We start from the raw sequence: 18,388 nt of genomic DNA, 5'->3' as shown, positions 1-18,388 counted from the left end.
ATAGGTTCAATTAAACTGAGGAGTCATGATGGATCTACTAGAATTTTGCGGGATGTACGATATGTCCCAAAGTTGAAGAAGAATCTCATCTCTTTGGGGTCGTTAGAATCTAAAGGCCTAGTTGTGACAATACGAGATGGAGTTCTTAAAGCAACTTCAGGAGCATTGGTGATGTTGAAAGGCATAAGAAAGAACAATCTGTATTACTACCAAGGTAGTACAGTGGTCGGGACAACAGCAGCAGCAATTACGAGTACCAAGAAGGACGCTGAGGCAACACAGCTGTGGCATATGCGTTTGGGCCATGCTGGTGAAAAATCCTTGCAAACTCTAGCCAAGCAAGGATTATTGAAAGGTACAAAGACTTGCAAACTTGAATTTTGCGAGCATTGTGTTCTGGGAAAACAACGAAGGGTGAAATTTGGCACTGGGATTCACAATACTAAAGGTATTCTGGATTATGTGCATTCTGATGTATGGGGACCGTCCAAGACTCCATCACTTGGAGGAAGACGTTATTTTGTCACCTTTATTGATGATTTTTCCAGACGAGTTTGGGTGTTTCCTATGAAGAACAAAGATGAGGTGCTTGAAGTTTTCCTTAAGTGGAAAACTAAAGTTGAAAATCAGACAGGAAGGAAGATTAAGGTTCTCCGATCAGACAACGGTGGAGAATATAAAAGCGATCCTTTCCTGAAGATATGCCAAGATTGTGGCATAGTAAGGCACTTCACCGTAGGTGGAACACCGCAACAGAATGGGGTGGCAGAGCGTATGAATCGAACGCTTGTGGAGAAAGTTCGATGTATGTTATCTAATGCTGGATTAGATAGAAAGTTTTGGACTGAGGCTGTGACGTACGCTCAACATCTCATCAATCATTTGCCATCATCTGCTATAAATGGCAAGACTCCTTTGGAGAAATGGTATGGAAAACCTGCTACTGATTATGACACCTTGCGCATTTTTGGTTCTATTGCATATTATCATGTGAAAGAATCAAAGTTAGATCCAAGAGCAAAGAAGGCTCTATTCATGGGCTTCAATGCTGGTGTTAAGGGATATCGTTTGTGGTGTCTAGAGGCAAAGAAGACGATAATCAGTAGGGATGTTACCTTTCATGAATCTGCCATGTTGAATAAGGTAAATCCAGAAGGAGTGAGTAGTACTTCGCAGCAGGTGGAGTGTACTCCGCAGCAGGTGGAGTTTGAGCAGAGTGTGGTAATTCCAGCAAAAGGTACCACTAGTGATTCTTCATTGGCAGATGCAGAGTCAGATGAGGAAGAGGTTTCTACCCAAGAACCTCAACAGCAATCAGAGCCAATTGCAGTCAGAAGGCAGAGACGAGAAATTCAGAAACCTGCTCGTTTCACTGACATGGTAGCTTATGCACTTCCAGTTGTTGATAATATTCCATCCACTTACACCGAAGCCATTCAGAGTTTAGAGAATTATAGATGGTTAGGTGCAATGGAAGAGGAAATGCAATCTCTAGAGAAAAACAAGATGTGGAAGCTGGCACAACTACCAAAAGGGAAGAAGGCGATTGGTTGCAAAATTGAAGACACTATTGAAGTTTGTGTTATGAGAAGATGTTCGAAGATGTGGAATATCGCCAAGGTGGAGATTTGTTGAATATTGGCAATATCCCACATTAGGAAAAGATAGAAATGGAGGGGGTTTGGTTTGTTATATATAGAACCCCTCCCCCTTTGGTTGTATTATCCCAAAATCTTCTCCTTTGTAATATTTCTAGAGGAAATATTAATTTGGTAGTGTCCGAGGACGTAAGCTAAATTGGCCGAACCTCGTTAAAACTCTGGTATTTTATTTCTTATTTGTTTGCTTTTATTTAATAGCTTTATGTTGGTTATATTTATTTAGTTATTATTGCTATAAATATCTAAGTGAGTTCTGTCTAGTTGTTGGGTTTTAAGCGGGACCATTGTGACCCCTCCAATTTAACTGGGAATTTTCTTAGTATAATTGTTGGCATAATAATTATCTAAATATTTCTGATAATATTGTTATTAATATTATCGTCGCTTCCGCAACACAAACAACCTGAACCCAACCCAGTGTCTTTTTGGGCAACCTGTGAGGGAATCATTAAATGGACTAAGTTGAAAAAATTTGGCTTTTTCCTAGTCCAAGTTCTCTCGACCTTCCTTCAATGTCTGTAGAAACAAAAAAAAAAAAGGTGGTATCAAGAATGCAACTTGATTAATAAAAACCTCATATTGAAACCCAAATTCCTAGACTTTAACCCGGTTGGTTTCTGAGTTAACCCAACTGGAATCAATCATCACACTTTGGATAAAAAAAGGAGGTCAGTAACTTGTCTTTCTTTTCTTTTTCTTTATTTTGGCCCTTTTAAACACAGTCACGGAGCCCAGCATTTGAAACTGAGGTTTTAGGGGGGTTACATGATTATCTCATCATCTAAGTGGGGAAGGTTTAGGTCCCAAAAGCAAACAAACCACCCTTCCAACAAGAAGAAAAAATTAATTAAAATAAAAGCCTTCATTATTATTTTTTTTAAAAAAGTATTTTATTATTAGTATCACATCAAAGTTTGTAAAACCTTTTCACCACATCCATTTTTTAATTTTTATTTTCTGGGTTTTACTTTTTTTGCGAGTAGAAAGAGACTGCACCAGTTTAAAGAGGGAAGATAATTTGTATCCTCTGCTGTTTTGCAGCTGAGCTAAGCTCAGGTATACGGACTGAATCAGACACTGTAACAAAAGAAGGAGTCAGAATCTGACACCGTGAAGGCTAAACTTGGTATTGCACATCCCCCTGTTACAATTGACGTCACCTAACCATGGTTTCCGCTTCACACTTCTAACTCAACCCTCAACAGAAATTTAGTTGTTTCAATGGAAATGGCGGTAAAAAACGTTTGCTCTGCCAATCTAGAAAATCACATCTCTCTCAATGAAGCATGTAACAAGTTTCTAATATGAAAAAAAGACTCTCTTTTATGTTACAGAATAGAGTCCCTCAGGCTCAATTAATATAATCACAGTGCAAGCATATATTATTTTATGTTAACAACAAAAGAAGTAGGAGGATCCAAATTTAAGTAAAATTAAATCATATTTCACAATAAAGGGATCAAAGCAGGAATGAAACCATGACTTTCTGCAGCAAAGTTAAGAACAAAAAAACAAAAGGAAAAAAGAAAGGTGGCGGAAAGGTTGAAGTTTCATAATTTATGGTAATAGTAATATTATTAGTTAATGATATAGGCAGCAACCCAAATGTCGGTGGGCTATATACTGCATACCCACCCCTGCTTAATTGGCTTGACCATGTGATAGATTAGAAAGCTTTTAGACATCAAACTAATTTACTCAATCTCTTAATTAATTTAACCAATTTGTATTTAATATCTACTAGTTTTTATTTGTCTTGAGAAATGGGGAACATGTTTTCTTTTGTTGGTGCAACTAATTTAGCTTCAAACATTTCGCTTCGTTTTTTGTTTTATTAACCTTTTTACCACATCTTTTTTATTCCCAAACTAAACATGTGGCTATGTATGATTCTTGTTTCAGAAACCATATGAATGATTACTCTTCAATTCATTGCTATTTTTTTTTATATAATGCATAGTTCATTTTCAACCCATTACATTTGAACCTACGTCATTTTATATTGACAATAATATACATATCAATCGAACTACAATTCAATTCACAATTATTGACTAATTAATTTTGAATCATAATAATTTTTATTTACAAAAAGTGATTTTAGATCCTATCTTTAAAATTATGAAACTCATCTTCACAAATTTAATTAGTTCAAAATAGGATATTTAAGATTAGGTGGAGTTATGATGAGTAAGGAGAGGTCCACCTATTCATCATACTAATAGGATTTATGATGAGTTTTTCATAATATTTAATAATTTGATATTTATATATTACATTATATTAATATTGATTATGTAAAAAATTTGAGAATGTTTAATTGTTTTTTTTTCATATAAAAAAATCAAGGGTCAAATAAATACTAATAAAAATAGTATTTTCAATAAATAAATTAAAAATATCAGATTAATTTAAAATTTTACATGATTAATAAGTAGGGAAATTATAGGTTGACAGTATGTGAATACACTATCTGTTTTCTGTTATTGTTTTTTTTTAGTTAGATTTAAAAGCTATGTTTAAGAATTTAAGGTCTAAATTTTAGTATCTAAAGTTTAGGGTTTTAATATTTTAAGAATAATAATTATAATTATTTTTACAATAATGGCAACTCACATTTGTCAATAAGTATACCGACTGTGAGCTAAATCCTTCCCTTAATAAGTCAAATTTTTAGTAAACCCCATTTTTTATGATTTATTTAACTTTTTATAAAGCATCCATAATTATTTATGTACATTTTTTTATTAAATTAATTCTTTATTACAATATACTTTTTAAACTTTAGGTATTCATACACCAAACTTATTAATTATTATTTATTAAATAAAAATTATCTTAATTAAAATATTATTTTAATAAAATATTAAATTTCACGTGAAAAATTTTATTAATCATATTTTATTAAATTAAAATAATTTTCAATTAGTGGAATTAAAGATATCAATTCAATAAACTATTACATTTCCTAATTAAATATTCTACTATGAATTTGGAACATTATAAACATATAAACTGAATACTGTAGAAAGAATTATAAGCTGATAGAATAGTTTGTTTTTCTGTTTTGGATTAGTTAAGTATTGAGATACTATAAATATTTAATTGTATTCTTATGAAATAAGATAGAAGCATTTTTTAAAAAAATATTTTAACATGGTATCATGTGAGCCAATTTTTCTCTGGCCAGTTGGGCCACATTTTTTTTCTTCTTGGGCTCGTTCCTGTTCTCTTTGTTCCTAATTTGTTTAGGGCACAAATTCTAATTTTTTTTTCCTTTCTCTTTCGATTCATTATCGTTTCTTTTTCTTCGTGATTCTCTGCTATTTTTTTTTTACTCATGTAGGATATTGATTTTCATCATCCTTTGTTCCTTCATCCGTCGGATACACCGGGCACCATTCTTATTTCTCATCGTTTGACCGGTGTTGAGAACTATTCTGTTTGGAGTCGTTCACTTCGAATTGCCTTGTTCGCAAAGAACAAGCTCGGGTTCGTTGATGGTGATTGCCGCCGTTCGACGTATCCGGACTCTCTTCGTGCTCAATGGGATCGCTGCAATGCTTTTGTCCTTTCTTGGATTCTAAACACAGTGAGTCCAGATTTATCTGCGGGGCTTGTATTTGCTTCTGATTCTGTTGCGGTTTGGACGGATCTCAAGGATCGCTTTAGCAAGGTGGACGGTTCCTGTATTTTCTTTCTTCATCAATCTATTGCACATCTCACTCAAGGTGATGCTACTGTTTCTTCTTATTTCACGCAATTGAAATTGCTTTGGGATGAATATACTGCTCTCGTCCCTTTTTTCACTTGTGATTGCGAGGTCGCCCAGCAAAATTCGAGCCATCTTCATCAACAACGATTGTTTCAGTTCTTGATGGGTCTCAATGAGACCTATGCTACCGTTCGTAGTCAGATCCTCTTGATGCAGCCTTTACCTTCGGTAAATAGAGCTTATTCCATGATCGTCCAAGAAGAAGCTCAACGGAGTCTTTCCTCTGTTCTACCTCATGCTTCCGAACCTATCGCTTTGCTTTCTACCGCTTCTGGCAACCGTAAAAAATTCAAGTCAACCGTAAGAAGGCTTCTCCGGCTGCTCTTGCAGTCTCATCCGACGATTCCCTGCTCAATTCTCAGAGTGCCCCTGTCTTTACTCCTCAACAGTATTCTGAGCTCTTGGAGTTGTTGAATAAAAGCCGACCTGTGCCTGCACCTGCTGTCAATTATGCAGGTATCCCTTCTCGTACTCCTTTTTCAGCTAATAATATTTTTTCTTGGATTTTGGACACTGGTGCAACTAATCATATATGTTTTAATTCTACGTTTCTGAATTTGCCTATTGCTTACCCTCTTAATTCCCATTTTGTTCAGCTTCCGAATGGTAAACACTCTACTATAACTCATTCTGGTTCTTTGTCACTATCTCCTGACATCACCCTTGCCAATGTTCTTTGTGTACCACACTTTAATCATAATTTGATTTCTGTTTCTAAATTGGCCCTTGATTTGCATTGTGCAGTCATTTTTTACCGTTTGATTTCTGCATCCTGCAGGATCTCTCCAATGGCAGGATGAAGGGGATTGGTAAGCATCTGAATGGTCTTTATTTTTTTGAGCCTTTTTCTGCCCTAGTTAGATCCCCTACTTCTACTTCTTGTATGACTTCTATTGCTAATTCGATTTCCTTATGGCATGCTAGACTCGGGCATGTGCCTGTCAACAAATTACATCGTTTGTCTTTTTTTCATAATTTGCCAATTAATAAAGACTTTACTTGTTCTGTTTGTCCCATGGCTAGACAATCTAAATTGCCTCTTCCAACTAGTGTTTCTAGGGCAGCAACTCCTTTTAGCTTATTACATCTTGATGTTTGGGGGCCTTATAGGGTGTCTACCCATTGTGGCCATCGTTTCTTTTTAACCATTGTCGATGATCATACTCGCATGACTTGGGTGTACTTACTGAAGCTTAAATCTGATGTTGTGATAGCTCTCAAACAATTTTTTCTCATGGTCAAAACTCAATTTTCTGCTGTCATTCAAACTGTCAGGAGTGATAATGGTTCTGAATTTTTTAACTCCTCCTGTTCTTCTTTCTTTGAGTCTTTAGGCATTATTCATCAAAGTTCTTGTATTGATACACCTCAGCAAAATGGTATTGCTGAACGAAAGCATAGGCATCTGCTCGAAATTACTCGCGCTTTATGTTTTCAATCCAATGTTCCTCTTAAATTTTGGGGCGACTGCATTTTAACTGCTTGTTACATCATTAATCGGCTCCCTTCTTCTGTTTTAGCTTGGCGAATGCCATTTGAATTGCTTTATAAAAAGTCCCCTGATTTTTCTCACTTTCGTGTTTTTGGGTGCCTTTGTTTTGCAGTTAACCCCCATAATTCTGATAAATTTTCTTCCAGATCCCTTCCCTCAGTTTTTTTGGGTTATTCTCCTTCCAAGAAAGGTTATATTTTGTTTTGTTTGGACTCTCGAAAATTTTTTGTTAGTCGCAATGTTCATTTTGTTGAAGATGTCTTTCCTTTTAAATCTTCTTCTTCTGAATTTCCTGTTCTGTTTCCCCCTACTCCTGACATTTCAAATTTAGATTTCTTAATTATTCCCACTCCTACTCCTCTAACAAGCGCTTCACCACATCCTGTTCCAACTTCAGTAAGTACATCTCCACCTCTTGTCTCTCTTACTTTGCCTATTGTTGAACCTAGGCGGTCTGGTCAAACTCTTAAGCCTCCTTCTTGGCTAAAAGATTTTATTCATCCCTATCAATCTCCTTCATCCCCAGGTGCTTCTTCTTCTAATTCTGTTTTTTTTAATCCCATTTACCTCTCAAAACTTAGGCCTTTGTTTCTTCCCTTTCCCATATTACTGAACCTCTTTCTTAATTTGAGGCTCACCACTCTCCCCACTGGGTTCAGGCCATGCAAGAGGAAATTCGGGCCTTAGAATCTAATCATACATGGACTGTTGTTCCTTTGCCTCCAGGGAAGGTTCCTATTGGTTGTAAATGGGTGTACAAGGTCAAACTTTGAGCCTCTGGTGAAATAGAGAGATATAAAGCTCGGTTGGTTGCCAAGGGCTACAACCAAAAAGAAGGGATCGATTACTTGGACACTTTTTCTCCTGTTGCTAAAATGGTCACTGTTCGAACCATTTTGGCTCTTGCGGCTTCTCTCAACTGGTCTCTTTGTCAAATGGACGTGTCTAATGCTTTTCTCTAAGGTGACCTTCATGAAGAGGTTTTTATGATCTTACCTGAGGGTTTCCGCAGCCAGGGGGAGCATATGGTATGTCGGCTGCAGAAATATTTGTATGGGTTGAAGCAGGCATCCAGGCAATGGAATGCTAAGCTTACTGAAGCTCTTATGTTGGCTGGTTTGAGCAGAGTAAGTTTGACTATTCTCTTTTTGTTAAAAAGAAAGAAGGCAAGATGGTCATAATACTAGTCTATGTTGATGATCTTCTTATTACTAGAAATGATATGGATATGATCAATGACTTGAAAGGAGTCCTAAATCAAAATTTCAAGATAAAAGATTTAGGAGATTTACGGTACTTTCTTGGGATTGAGATTTTAAGGTCTCAAGAGGGGATTTTGTTAAATCAGCTGAAATATGCACAAGACCTTATCAAGATACTGGTTTAAGTAAAGCAAAAGTTGCGCTTACACCACTTGAACAGAATCAGAAACTAACAACAGCAGAGTTTGATAAAGTAGTTCAACAGCATCAAAACGACAAGTTGTTAGAAGATAAAGCAATTTATCAGAGACTCATTGGAAGGCTAATCTACTTGACCCATACAAGGCCAGATATCACCTTCGCTGTTACTCATCTTAGTCGGTTCATGCAAAGTCCAAAACAGTCACATATGGAAGCAGCGTTAAGAGTTGTAAGGTATATACAGAAAGAGCCAGGGCTAGGAATTTTTTTGAAGGCTTTCAACAAACATCAGTTGGTAGCATATTGTGATTCAGATTGGGCTTCTTGTCCAATGTCAAGAAGATCAGTTTCTGGCTTTTGTGTACACTTAGGAAACTCACTCATTTCCTGGAAATCGAAGAAACAATGCACAATATCAAAATCCTCTGCAGAAGCCGAGTACAGAAGTATGGCAGCAGTAACATCAGAACTGGTTTGGCTTTCAGGGTTTATTCAAGGAACTGAAGATAAGTGTAGGTAAACCAACGAAACTGTTCTGTGACAATAAAGCAGCTCTTCAAATAACAGCGAATCCTGTGTATCATGAAAGGACTAAGCACATAGAAATTGATTGTCATTTTATAAGAGAAAAAATACAAGAAGGGCTTATAGCTACTGAACATGTGCCGACTGCAGATCAACTTGCAGATGTTATGACAAAAGCTTTGGGGTCACAACAGCACAGTCATCTAATTTCCAAGTTGGGGTTAAAAAAATATTTTTATACCTCCAACTTGAGGGGGAGTGTAGAAAGAATTATAAGCTGGTAGAATAATTTGTTTTTCTGTTTGGGATTAGTTAAGTATTGAGATACTATAAATATTTATTTGTATTCTTATGAAATAAGATAGAAGCATTTTTAAAAAAATATTTTAACAATACTTGAATTTAGTAACTCATATCGACTAATTGAACCTATTAAATTTATGAACTTTATAATTAGCCATGTGAAAAAATATAAAATAAAATATGCATAAAAGTAATAACACGTGCACTTATTGTACGTCTTTTAATTTTGTTAATTTAATTCTCACTATCTTTTTTTTTTTGAATATAAGTCACACTTTCTTTATTTTATAAAAATTAATTATATAAATTTTAAAATAAATTTACAACAATTATCTTCCTGTATTAAAATGTTGTTACAATTGTCTAACAATTACCTCATTAGAATATATAAAATCTAGAGAAACAAATAAGATTATTATTAAAAGAGTTTATTGCAATTACTCATTATTATTATTATATAAGAAAAATGTAAAAGTGAAGTTGATTATATAGATGATTTAAGTCGAGTTGAAAACGAATCAAAAGGATGGTTTGTGGAAACGTATCGGGAGAACAATAAACTATTCATCAGCGGAGGATAGATGGCGATGGGAACTTCGGATGCACAAAGTTTGAAGTGCCTCAATGAATGGGCCAACAACATTTAGGTTCAATTATTGCAAAATCCAGTTGGACATTGACCCACCTCTCTTTTCTTTTTCCTTTTAACTAATCATGTTGAAAGTAAAAACAACTGGATTAAACATCCAATTGTTTAAATCATCAGATTATAACTAAATAAATAATAAACTAAATGGGTTGGATTTATTTTTTATTGAAAAAGAATATCAAAGTTTGAACCTGTATCATTTATAGACCAAACATAAATTCTAATCACGTCTTAAAATAATGCTTATATTAATGATATGTGAAAAGTTCAGTTATCACTATATATGAGATAAATTTTTTAAAAGAATATATAAAATTAATAATTAGATTATCGATGAATATTATTAGTTTAATTTTAAATTCATGGCCAACCCATTTGTTCACTTTTAGTAAGCAAAATCATGATAGGATTTAGAACATCATTGATTCACAACAAACACATTTGTTAAGTTTGTTTGTATGAAAAAAGTTTAGGAAGGGAGGGTTATCTCTTATATCAAGATTTGTTGAAGTTGGTGAGGAAGAGTATGATTAAGCATTGGGGGCTTTGATATGAATCAATATAATTGCTTGCTTAATTATTCTTTCTTTCCTTTTGAGGGTATAATATGTACTAAACTTGGCCAATGCCCAATCAATGTCCTGTTTGTCATCTTCATAATTAATAATGATGCCTTATTAGACATGCTTGTGCTTGAGGGAAGTTTTACTTTGTGATATAATTTCTCCCTCTTATAATTTTATATCAGCATTAAAATGATATTAAGTTTAAAAAGTCGAAAAAGAGGAATAATTTTAACAAGTTATAAATATTGTATTAAAAAAAAATTAAACTATCAAGTTTTATTATTATCTAAATATATTTAGATTATTATTTTGGTAATTCATTGTAATAATCAATATTATTATAATTATTTTGATATATTAATTGTAATTATAATTTCTTATAAAAATTAAAATATTTATATTTGACACATTCATATTACGTAAATAAAAAATAGTCATTACTATATCCAGAGAAAATCATATCACATTAAATATATTATAAACCCTCAAAAGTATTTAACTTTTTTTCTTTGAAGGATGCTCTTTTTCTTTTAAAATTTGATAAATCTTTGTGTTTATTTTTCACTGCTTGTAAATTATTTTATCTATGAGGTGGCACGTGATTCATATATGGAGGATGTACTAAATATAAATTCATATTGTAATCTTTAAATTCAGTTGAATAAATTGATAAAAAAAAAAGGCTAAATATAAAATTTAAAAATTAAATCAAGACAATATGTTTATTCATAATCAAAAGAAGCTTATAGAGGTACTGTTTTGACTGGTAAATCTCTAAAATTCTGAAAATTATAGTGGATAAATAGTTTGTATGATAGAGACAGAGTGAAGTTAAAAAAAAAATTGTGGAGGGATTGGAATTAAATTGTATATTTTTTACAATAATAAAAATATATTTTATCATTTTAATAACTTGTATTCTTATAAATTTTAAAATTTTTATTATTTCTTGGATATATCTACTTTTTTTGACACAATAGCTAAAATCACTCGTAACCCCTCTTCAACTCGCAAATAGAAAGATAATACACTTCAATACACTCGAACCCGTTGTCTCCTGCATTAACAACAATATTTATGTCACTTGAGTTATGACTTAATCAACATTAAAATTAAATTTAAATTTATATAATTTTATTTATGTTACAGTTGATTAAGGAATTAGATATGAGGTACAAGTAATGTGCAAAACAGATTGAATTTTTAAAAGTGTTATTAGAAGTTAAATGGCCTTGTTTAACGTGTGCACGTGTGTTTTCTATAAATTTTAAATTAGTAAGCATAAATGAATCAGGTTTTGGTTTAATGATAGGATTTTAAAATTTTAAAATTAAATTTTATTAAGTGTGATTTTTGTAAGATTTATTTTAATATATTTTGTACTTATTTATTATTTAAAAAAATAAAAATGAATGGGGTTGAAAATGAATAGGAACTTTCATTTTCATGTAACGTCTCTACGCCACACACTATAATTTAACAAGGCCGAGCCAGCCAAAAAGTTCCAAATCGGCCCAGTGTTTCAATTTTAAATATTATGGGGCCGTGACAATAACATGTGGACCCCCATGACAGCTACATCTAACAATTCTTTTTCCTTCTATTTTTATTTTATGGGTAAACTACACCATTAGTCACTAATTATGAGTAAATTTTAATTTTGGTCACTTAATTATTTAAAAGTTTTCATTTAAGTTATTGAACTATTTAAAAAATTTTATTTAAATCATTGGCTGTTAAGTTTTTAAAATAAATTCTACCAACGAGCTCCAAGCAACAATTGGATGTTCAGTATGGTGGATTAGTACCCATTGACGAGTAGAAGAATAAACTTAAAATTCAAGTCAATCTAACGATTAGTGTCAAAGATCAGAAATTAGAGAAAAAATTTGTTTGAATTTGGGTTTGCAAATTTGTGACGTCCAAAGCTATTTCATGAAAAAAATTAAACTGTAGAAGATGAGGGGAAAGAGAACATCCAATTGGTGCAAGCAATACAAATAGAGAAAATCATATAACATCGATTTTACAATCAATTACTTAAATGAAAACTTTTGAATAATTTAATTACTAAATTATAATATTTTTTAATTAAGTGATCCTCGTAGTTTGCCCTTCCTTCATTAACTTTCATGACAGATTACATAGGAACTTTGATGGTTAAAGTACTATAACTCAGTTGCATTTTATCATTTTACTGAAAAAATAAATAAAAGAATCTCTGTAAATTACGTAAGGAGCAAAATGTTCCCTCTGTTGAATTTAGAGGTCAGAAATCGGTAGAGCAATCAGACAAAGAGAGTGATATCCAGGTTGAAGGAAGAAAAAAAAGGGTTTTGATTTTAGAGGTTAATGAATTGGATGAATGGGTAATGGGTAATTGAGTAATTGACTCAATAAAATTATAGACAATCATTTTTTATCTTAACCATCACATTTTTTTCACCTCAAAAATTTATATGAAAATGCTACATCAGAATTTAACAAAAAAAAAATTTAACAGAAAGACTATGCTGCTCCATACAAAATATATTTTTACTAAATTTTGATAAATCTTAAAATTATATATTAATTTTGATTTATCTAAATATTAGAGGACCAGTTGATGATAAAAAATTATTAATTTTTTTTTATATCGTGAGGAATATATTTTATAAGTTTTATCTTTCAATTCTAAAGAAAAATTAAGTGTTAAATATTTATTCATAAAACTTATAAAATTTAATTTGAATTGATTTATTCTTAAAATTAAAAAAAATGGAATTCATCTATTTTAGCTATTCAACTTAACTTACATTAATATGGGAATTTTATAAAAAAATTATGCAAATGGTAAACTATTGAAAAAATTAAACTAAATTAAAAAACACCAAATTCTTATAGAAGCAAAACAAAGCAAGGCAGATAAGTTATAGATCCAAAGTGTTTCAAAGAGGGGAAGGGTTATCTTGATGTAAGTTTACTTATGGCCTAGATCAACCTAAGTTAAATGGAGTCTCTACCATTTTGATTAAAAAATCAAACATGAAACTTCATACACCTTAAGATTCATAGGACGAAAAGAGCATTTTTGAGGTCCTTATACTCATTATGCCTAGCATTGAATAGACCGGGTATTCACCCTATCAATATCTCAAATCAATGATGGGTCCGATTCGGATCTTGCCTAAATGGCACCCGAATCGGACCAAACCATTTGTCAGGCTATTGTTCTCTTGTTTTTTTTTTCCTTCAAAGTAATGGAGTAAGATATCGATTTCTCAAAAAGATTTAGTACACAAATCATACAATCTTTTAATTCCATAAATTAGATTAAAAAATTATTATGCATTTTTTATAGATAATTATTTGATACATCGGCATTGGAGTTTTTTAACTATACAAACAAGGTTAAAAAGTTAACAAATGTCTTTAATTGATGTCGAAACCATTTTTGAAAACGAGAGAATCGACTTAGATTTTGAAAATGAAAACGAATAGAGGAGTCGCCACCAATCCTTTTTGATGAGGTGTGATCGGGTCACCTCAAATTAATCATTTTAATAAAAGTTAAGACTTACTAAAACGATAATTTTTGGCCTACGAAAATCGAAAAATGAGTTCGGGAGTCAGTTACGCACGAGGAAGGATTAGCACCCTCGATACGCCCAAAAATTGGTACCTAGTTGGTTAATTAGTGTCTTAGTGTCGAAAATTTGAAAACTTGAAAGACTTTGAAATACGATCCCTTTTTGCAAAAAAAATGCTCAAATGTTAAAGACCTTCTTGTCTCGAAGTAATAAAACACCATGTCTAGTAAGTTAGGACACGACATCTCGAACTTTGAGAACAAGCTTGCCTTTATTTAAAATTAACGTATTTTAAAGGATATTCGGTTAGTTAGGGTGGACGAGGAAAATCGAAACCCAGTGAGTTAGGGTACGTTTCCTCGAATTTCCTAACACCAAATATCACCTTTATTTGCAAAAAATCTTATTTCGAAGTAACAAAATGTCATACCCGTAAGTTAGGGCACCACACCTCGCATCCCCGAAAATAAGCATTTTTTAAAAATTCGTATTGTGATTTAAAAGAATATTCCGTAATTTAGGTTAAAAGAGAAAAGTTGAAACCCAGTAAGTTAGGGCACGATTGTCTCGAATTACCAAATACGGAGTATTTACTTTTATGAAAGAATTATTTTGGGTTAAGTAAAATTAGTATAACGTAAGTCGTAATAAAATGGGATAATAAAAGGTGCATAAACGGATACAAGTTTGATATTGATAGACATAACAGAATAACCATAGATGCAGATGTAAAGGGTAATGATAAGAGCAAAATAAAATTAACGAATAAAAATAATAAATAAACTAGGAAATATTCGAAATTAAAAGGAACTAGTAATAAATAAACACTCATTACGTAAAACTAAAAAAATGATAATATAACAATGATAATAATAATATTAATAGTAATGATACAATTAATAAGAAGAAAAACAATATATTCGTAATAACAATAAATAATAATAATAATAAGTTAAGTTAATTGATAAAGAAGTATAAGTAAATAAATATGAAAAAGAAGGTATATAATATCTACATGAAATTATTTAGTTTAATAATAAGATGATAATAGTAGGGATAGTAAAGGTAATAACAATATGTTAGGTCATAATAATAATAGAAATAATATTTAAAATATATGTGTATATAAAAACAGTAGTAATAGGGTATGTATATAATAATAATAATAATAATAATAATGGATATAGTGATAAAAATGGCATTAGAATAAAATAAATATAAGTATAAATATAATGATAATAATAATAATAATAATACATTAAAATATGTTCATATCAATAATATTAGTGAGTAAAAAAAGGAATAATGATAGTGTAGTAAAAACAATAGTATATAAATAGAGATAATAGTAGTAAATAAAATTAATAGTAATAATGTTAATGGTAATATTAGTAATAAAACAAAAACAGACATAACAATAAAAGTGATAATAATAACTACTGTAATAATGACAGCATAAAATTAATGATACAATAATATAAAAAAATAAAATAATACAAATAAATAAGTATAGAAAGGAAATGCAACTTTAATGGTAATAATAAGAAAAATAATAACAATAGTGCAGTAATAATAAAGTGATAACGAGAGTAAAAAGAAAAATAACTATAATAGTAGAGTATAATAATAAAATTAATTAATTTAATAATAAAGGAGTTAAATATTCAAACTAGAGACTAAATTGAACTTAAAAAAGGAATTCGGGGCCAATTTAAAAATAGACAAAGAGGAAAGGGACCGATTTGAAAGCACGAACAAAAAGGAGGGACCAAATCGGGCAATGATCCCTCTCTCTAAAACGCGCAGCACTGCCTAGGACCAAAATGAAAACCATGCACAAATTCGAGGCGAATTTAAAAGGAATCAAAACTTAATTGCAAAGTCACAAAAAACGGAAGGACTACGCGGGTAAATATCCCATTTGTAACGAAAACACGCGGATCCTAAGGTGTCGGGTCGGGTCTCGCACGGGTCACGTAAAACGGCGTCGTTTTGGCCTTAATGAGGCCGACCAAAACGACATCGTTTTGATCGGCTATTTAAGGCAGATTTCTTTTAAAAAAATTCATTTTTTCTTTGCTTCAGAAAAAAAAGGGGGGGGATGGCTTCTCTATTCTCTCTGGCCAGAGCCAGAATCCGGCGAGGAGATCGCCGTGGGATCGCCGCCGGCCATTGTCGCCGGCCACAAAGGGTGCCTTTTTTCTTTTTTAGTATTTTCTTTATTATTATTTTTTATATATAATATATATAATGTATAAATGGACTTGAAAGTAGAAGAATATATAGACAAGAAGGAACCTTAGCAACGAATTGATTCCCTCTTCAACTGCTGGCTGCTTTTTTTAATTGTTTGGTATGCTTGAATGCTATGGCTATATTTCTATTTTGTTTTTTTTGTGTTTGAAAAACCTATCGTTTGTATTGATGATTCTTTTTTCACTCAAAAACCAAAACTAAAAAAACCAACCCTCATTCGGTTTTGACATGGCTTCTTATAGTCATATTCCTTTACAACTTGCTTATTAATTAATTGCTCTGTTTTCCTTGCAGAGAAATGGGCGGTGGACGTGACAGGCGGTGGCAGGCCTGGCACGGGGCGACAGCAGCTGATTAGGCTAGGGTTTTTAGTTCTTTTTTTTGTTTTGTGTTTGAGTTGGGCTGCTGTTGGGTTTTGGGGGTTATTTGAACCTGTTTTAGGTTGGGTTTTAGTTGGGTTAGTTGGGCCCGCAAATTGAGCTTATACAATTGATATTTAATCTTTATTTTTTAATACGTTTGGTACGAATATTATTATTTTACTCATGTTTTAGTATAAGAGTGAGCAATAAACTAATTCAATTGGTAATATGTAGCCATTCCCATAACTTATTTTTATCAAAGAGAAGGAAAATTTTCCACTTATTTTGAAGAGTTTTTACTCATCTATCTAATTTTAAGTTTAAAATTTTACAACTATTTTTTTTGTTTAACAATTGTAATACATATGTAATTAATAAGTATTTTCCTCTTGTAGTAACCAAATGAGGCATAAATGTATAATTATATAATATACAAAAGGTGGAAATTTTTAACTCCGTGAGAGGGGTTAAAATTTTGCCACATGTCCTATTTATTTATTTTTCATTGCCAATATACTAGATAATTATCATTTTTAAATATTAATTAAGGACAAAGTGATGTTTTCTTAATCTTGTTTGTCGAGTTGAAAAAACTCAATCACCTTTTTATCAAATAATTACTCTTAATTTATTAACTGATTTTAATTTTAGTATAATATATAAAAATTATTAGTGAGTTTGGATATAAGTATTTTAAAAATTATATAAATATAAATTATATATATCAAAATCAAGTAATTAGCTCGATTTTGGTTTTCAAAATTGAAACCAATTCGACTTAACTATTTTATCCTACCTTTTCACTTTAACCTACAACCGAGATTAAATAATTCAACCTAAATTAAATAATTCAACCTATTAAAATCAAAATTAACTCATTCAACTGGTTTGCTCAGATTAACTTGATAATTCATAAGTTTTCATTTAAATTACTGAATTATTTAAAAGTTTTTAGTTAAGTCACTATTTGTCAAGTCTTTTTTTTTTTTAAATCTGACTAGCGAGCTTCAAGCGACGGCTCGACAATCTGTACAGTGAATCAATACCTATTGGTGAGTAGGAGAATATACCTTAGATCTAATATAATTAATGGTCACTATCGAAAATCAAAGGAAAAAGTAATTTGGATTTTGATTCACAGATTCTTAACATTTAAATATATTCGATAAATAAAAATTGAACTACGAAAGAGAAGGGGAATGAGAGCTTTCTATTGGTATAGGCGGTGCAAAGAAAAAAGGCCATACAACATCAATTTTAATAGCTCGATGACTTAAATAAAATGTTGTAGTTAATAATCTAATCTTGGTCTGCATTTAAAAAAACATAAACCTTTCCTTTATCGTTGAATTAAGCTGAATACTACAGTTGAGGCATGAAAATTTGAGATTTTAAGTTAAAATATTATCTAAATATTGTAGTTTGAAGGCAATTAATTGAAAAATCCTTATGAATTGTGTGTTAGTGATTTTTAGTATATTATTTCAGTAAAATGATCTTCACTATCACCAATTCATTGGATTTATTTTATATATATATATATTGGTCTGAGATTAAAAAAATAATTTAAAATTTGAACTTAAATATTACACATTTTAATGATGATAAAATTAAGAAAAAGCACAGGTTGGGAATCCCATTGCATTTGCATATTAGTGCTATAAAAAGGTGAAGGTGCCTTTAAATTATGTATTACAAAACCACGGAGGACTTGTTGAAAGATTGCGTAGAAAGCAATTAGATTTTACTTGTAATAATTCCTCAAAAATTATTTGCTCTAACGCTCAATATTTATGCTTTTTTTTTTAAACTTATCTCTCTAAATTT

At 31.5% G+C, this 18,388-nt stretch overlaps 2 protein-coding genes and 1 long non-coding RNA gene across 5 annotated transcripts; all 3 read left to right on the top strand.

Moving 5' to 3' along the window:
• Nucleotides 1-4,789: 4,789 nt before the first annotated feature.
• LOC107923411 (retrovirus-related Pol polyprotein from transposon RE1) lies at nucleotides 4,790-9,251 on the top strand. 3 transcript variants are annotated; one of them, XM_041081284.1, is made up of 2 exons: nucleotides 4,790-5,892; nucleotides 6,215-9,251. In XM_041081284.1, the coding sequence occupies exons 1-2, from the start codon at nucleotides 5,887-5,889 to the stop codon at nucleotides 7,613-7,615; spliced, it is 1,407 nt and encodes a 468-aa protein (XP_040937218.1). In that variant the 5' UTR covers nucleotides 4,790-5,886; the 3' UTR covers nucleotides 7,616-9,251. The 3 variants fall into 3 exon arrangements, with proteins under 3 accessions (XP_040937218.1, XP_040937219.1, XP_040937220.1); XM_041081285.1 differs by having other exon boundaries at nucleotides 4,854-5,892; nucleotides 6,033-9,251; XM_041081286.1 differs by having other exon boundaries at nucleotides 4,855-5,892; nucleotides 6,181-9,251.
• On the top strand, nucleotides 7,804-8,851 carry LOC121209980 (secreted RxLR effector protein 161-like). The gene is made up of 3 exons (XM_041082032.1): nucleotides 7,804-7,850; nucleotides 7,941-8,055; nucleotides 8,249-8,851. The coding sequence occupies exons 1-3, from the start codon at nucleotides 7,804-7,806 to the stop codon at nucleotides 8,849-8,851; spliced, it is 765 nt and encodes a 254-aa protein (XP_040937966.1).
• Nucleotides 9,252-15,981: 6,730 nt separating the features above from the next.
• On the top strand, nucleotides 15,982-16,788 carry LOC107923682 (uncharacterized). The gene is made up of 2 exons (XR_001691600.2): nucleotides 15,982-16,296; nucleotides 16,494-16,788. It is a non-coding gene; the product is annotated as an uncharacterized lncRNA (long non-coding RNA).
• The last annotated feature ends 1,600 nt before the right edge of the window (nucleotides 16,789-18,388 follow it).

This window comes from Gossypium hirsutum, chromosome A11 (assembly GCF_007990345.1).
Source record: "Gossypium hirsutum isolate 1008001.06 chromosome A11, Gossypium_hirsutum_v2.1, whole genome shotgun sequence".
Classification (NCBI taxonomy): Eukaryota; Viridiplantae; Streptophyta; class Magnoliopsida; order Malvales; family Malvaceae; genus Gossypium; species Gossypium hirsutum.
The sequence above is the reverse complement of the archived record's forward strand: the minus strand, read 5'-3'. Positions and strand labels throughout refer to the sequence as shown.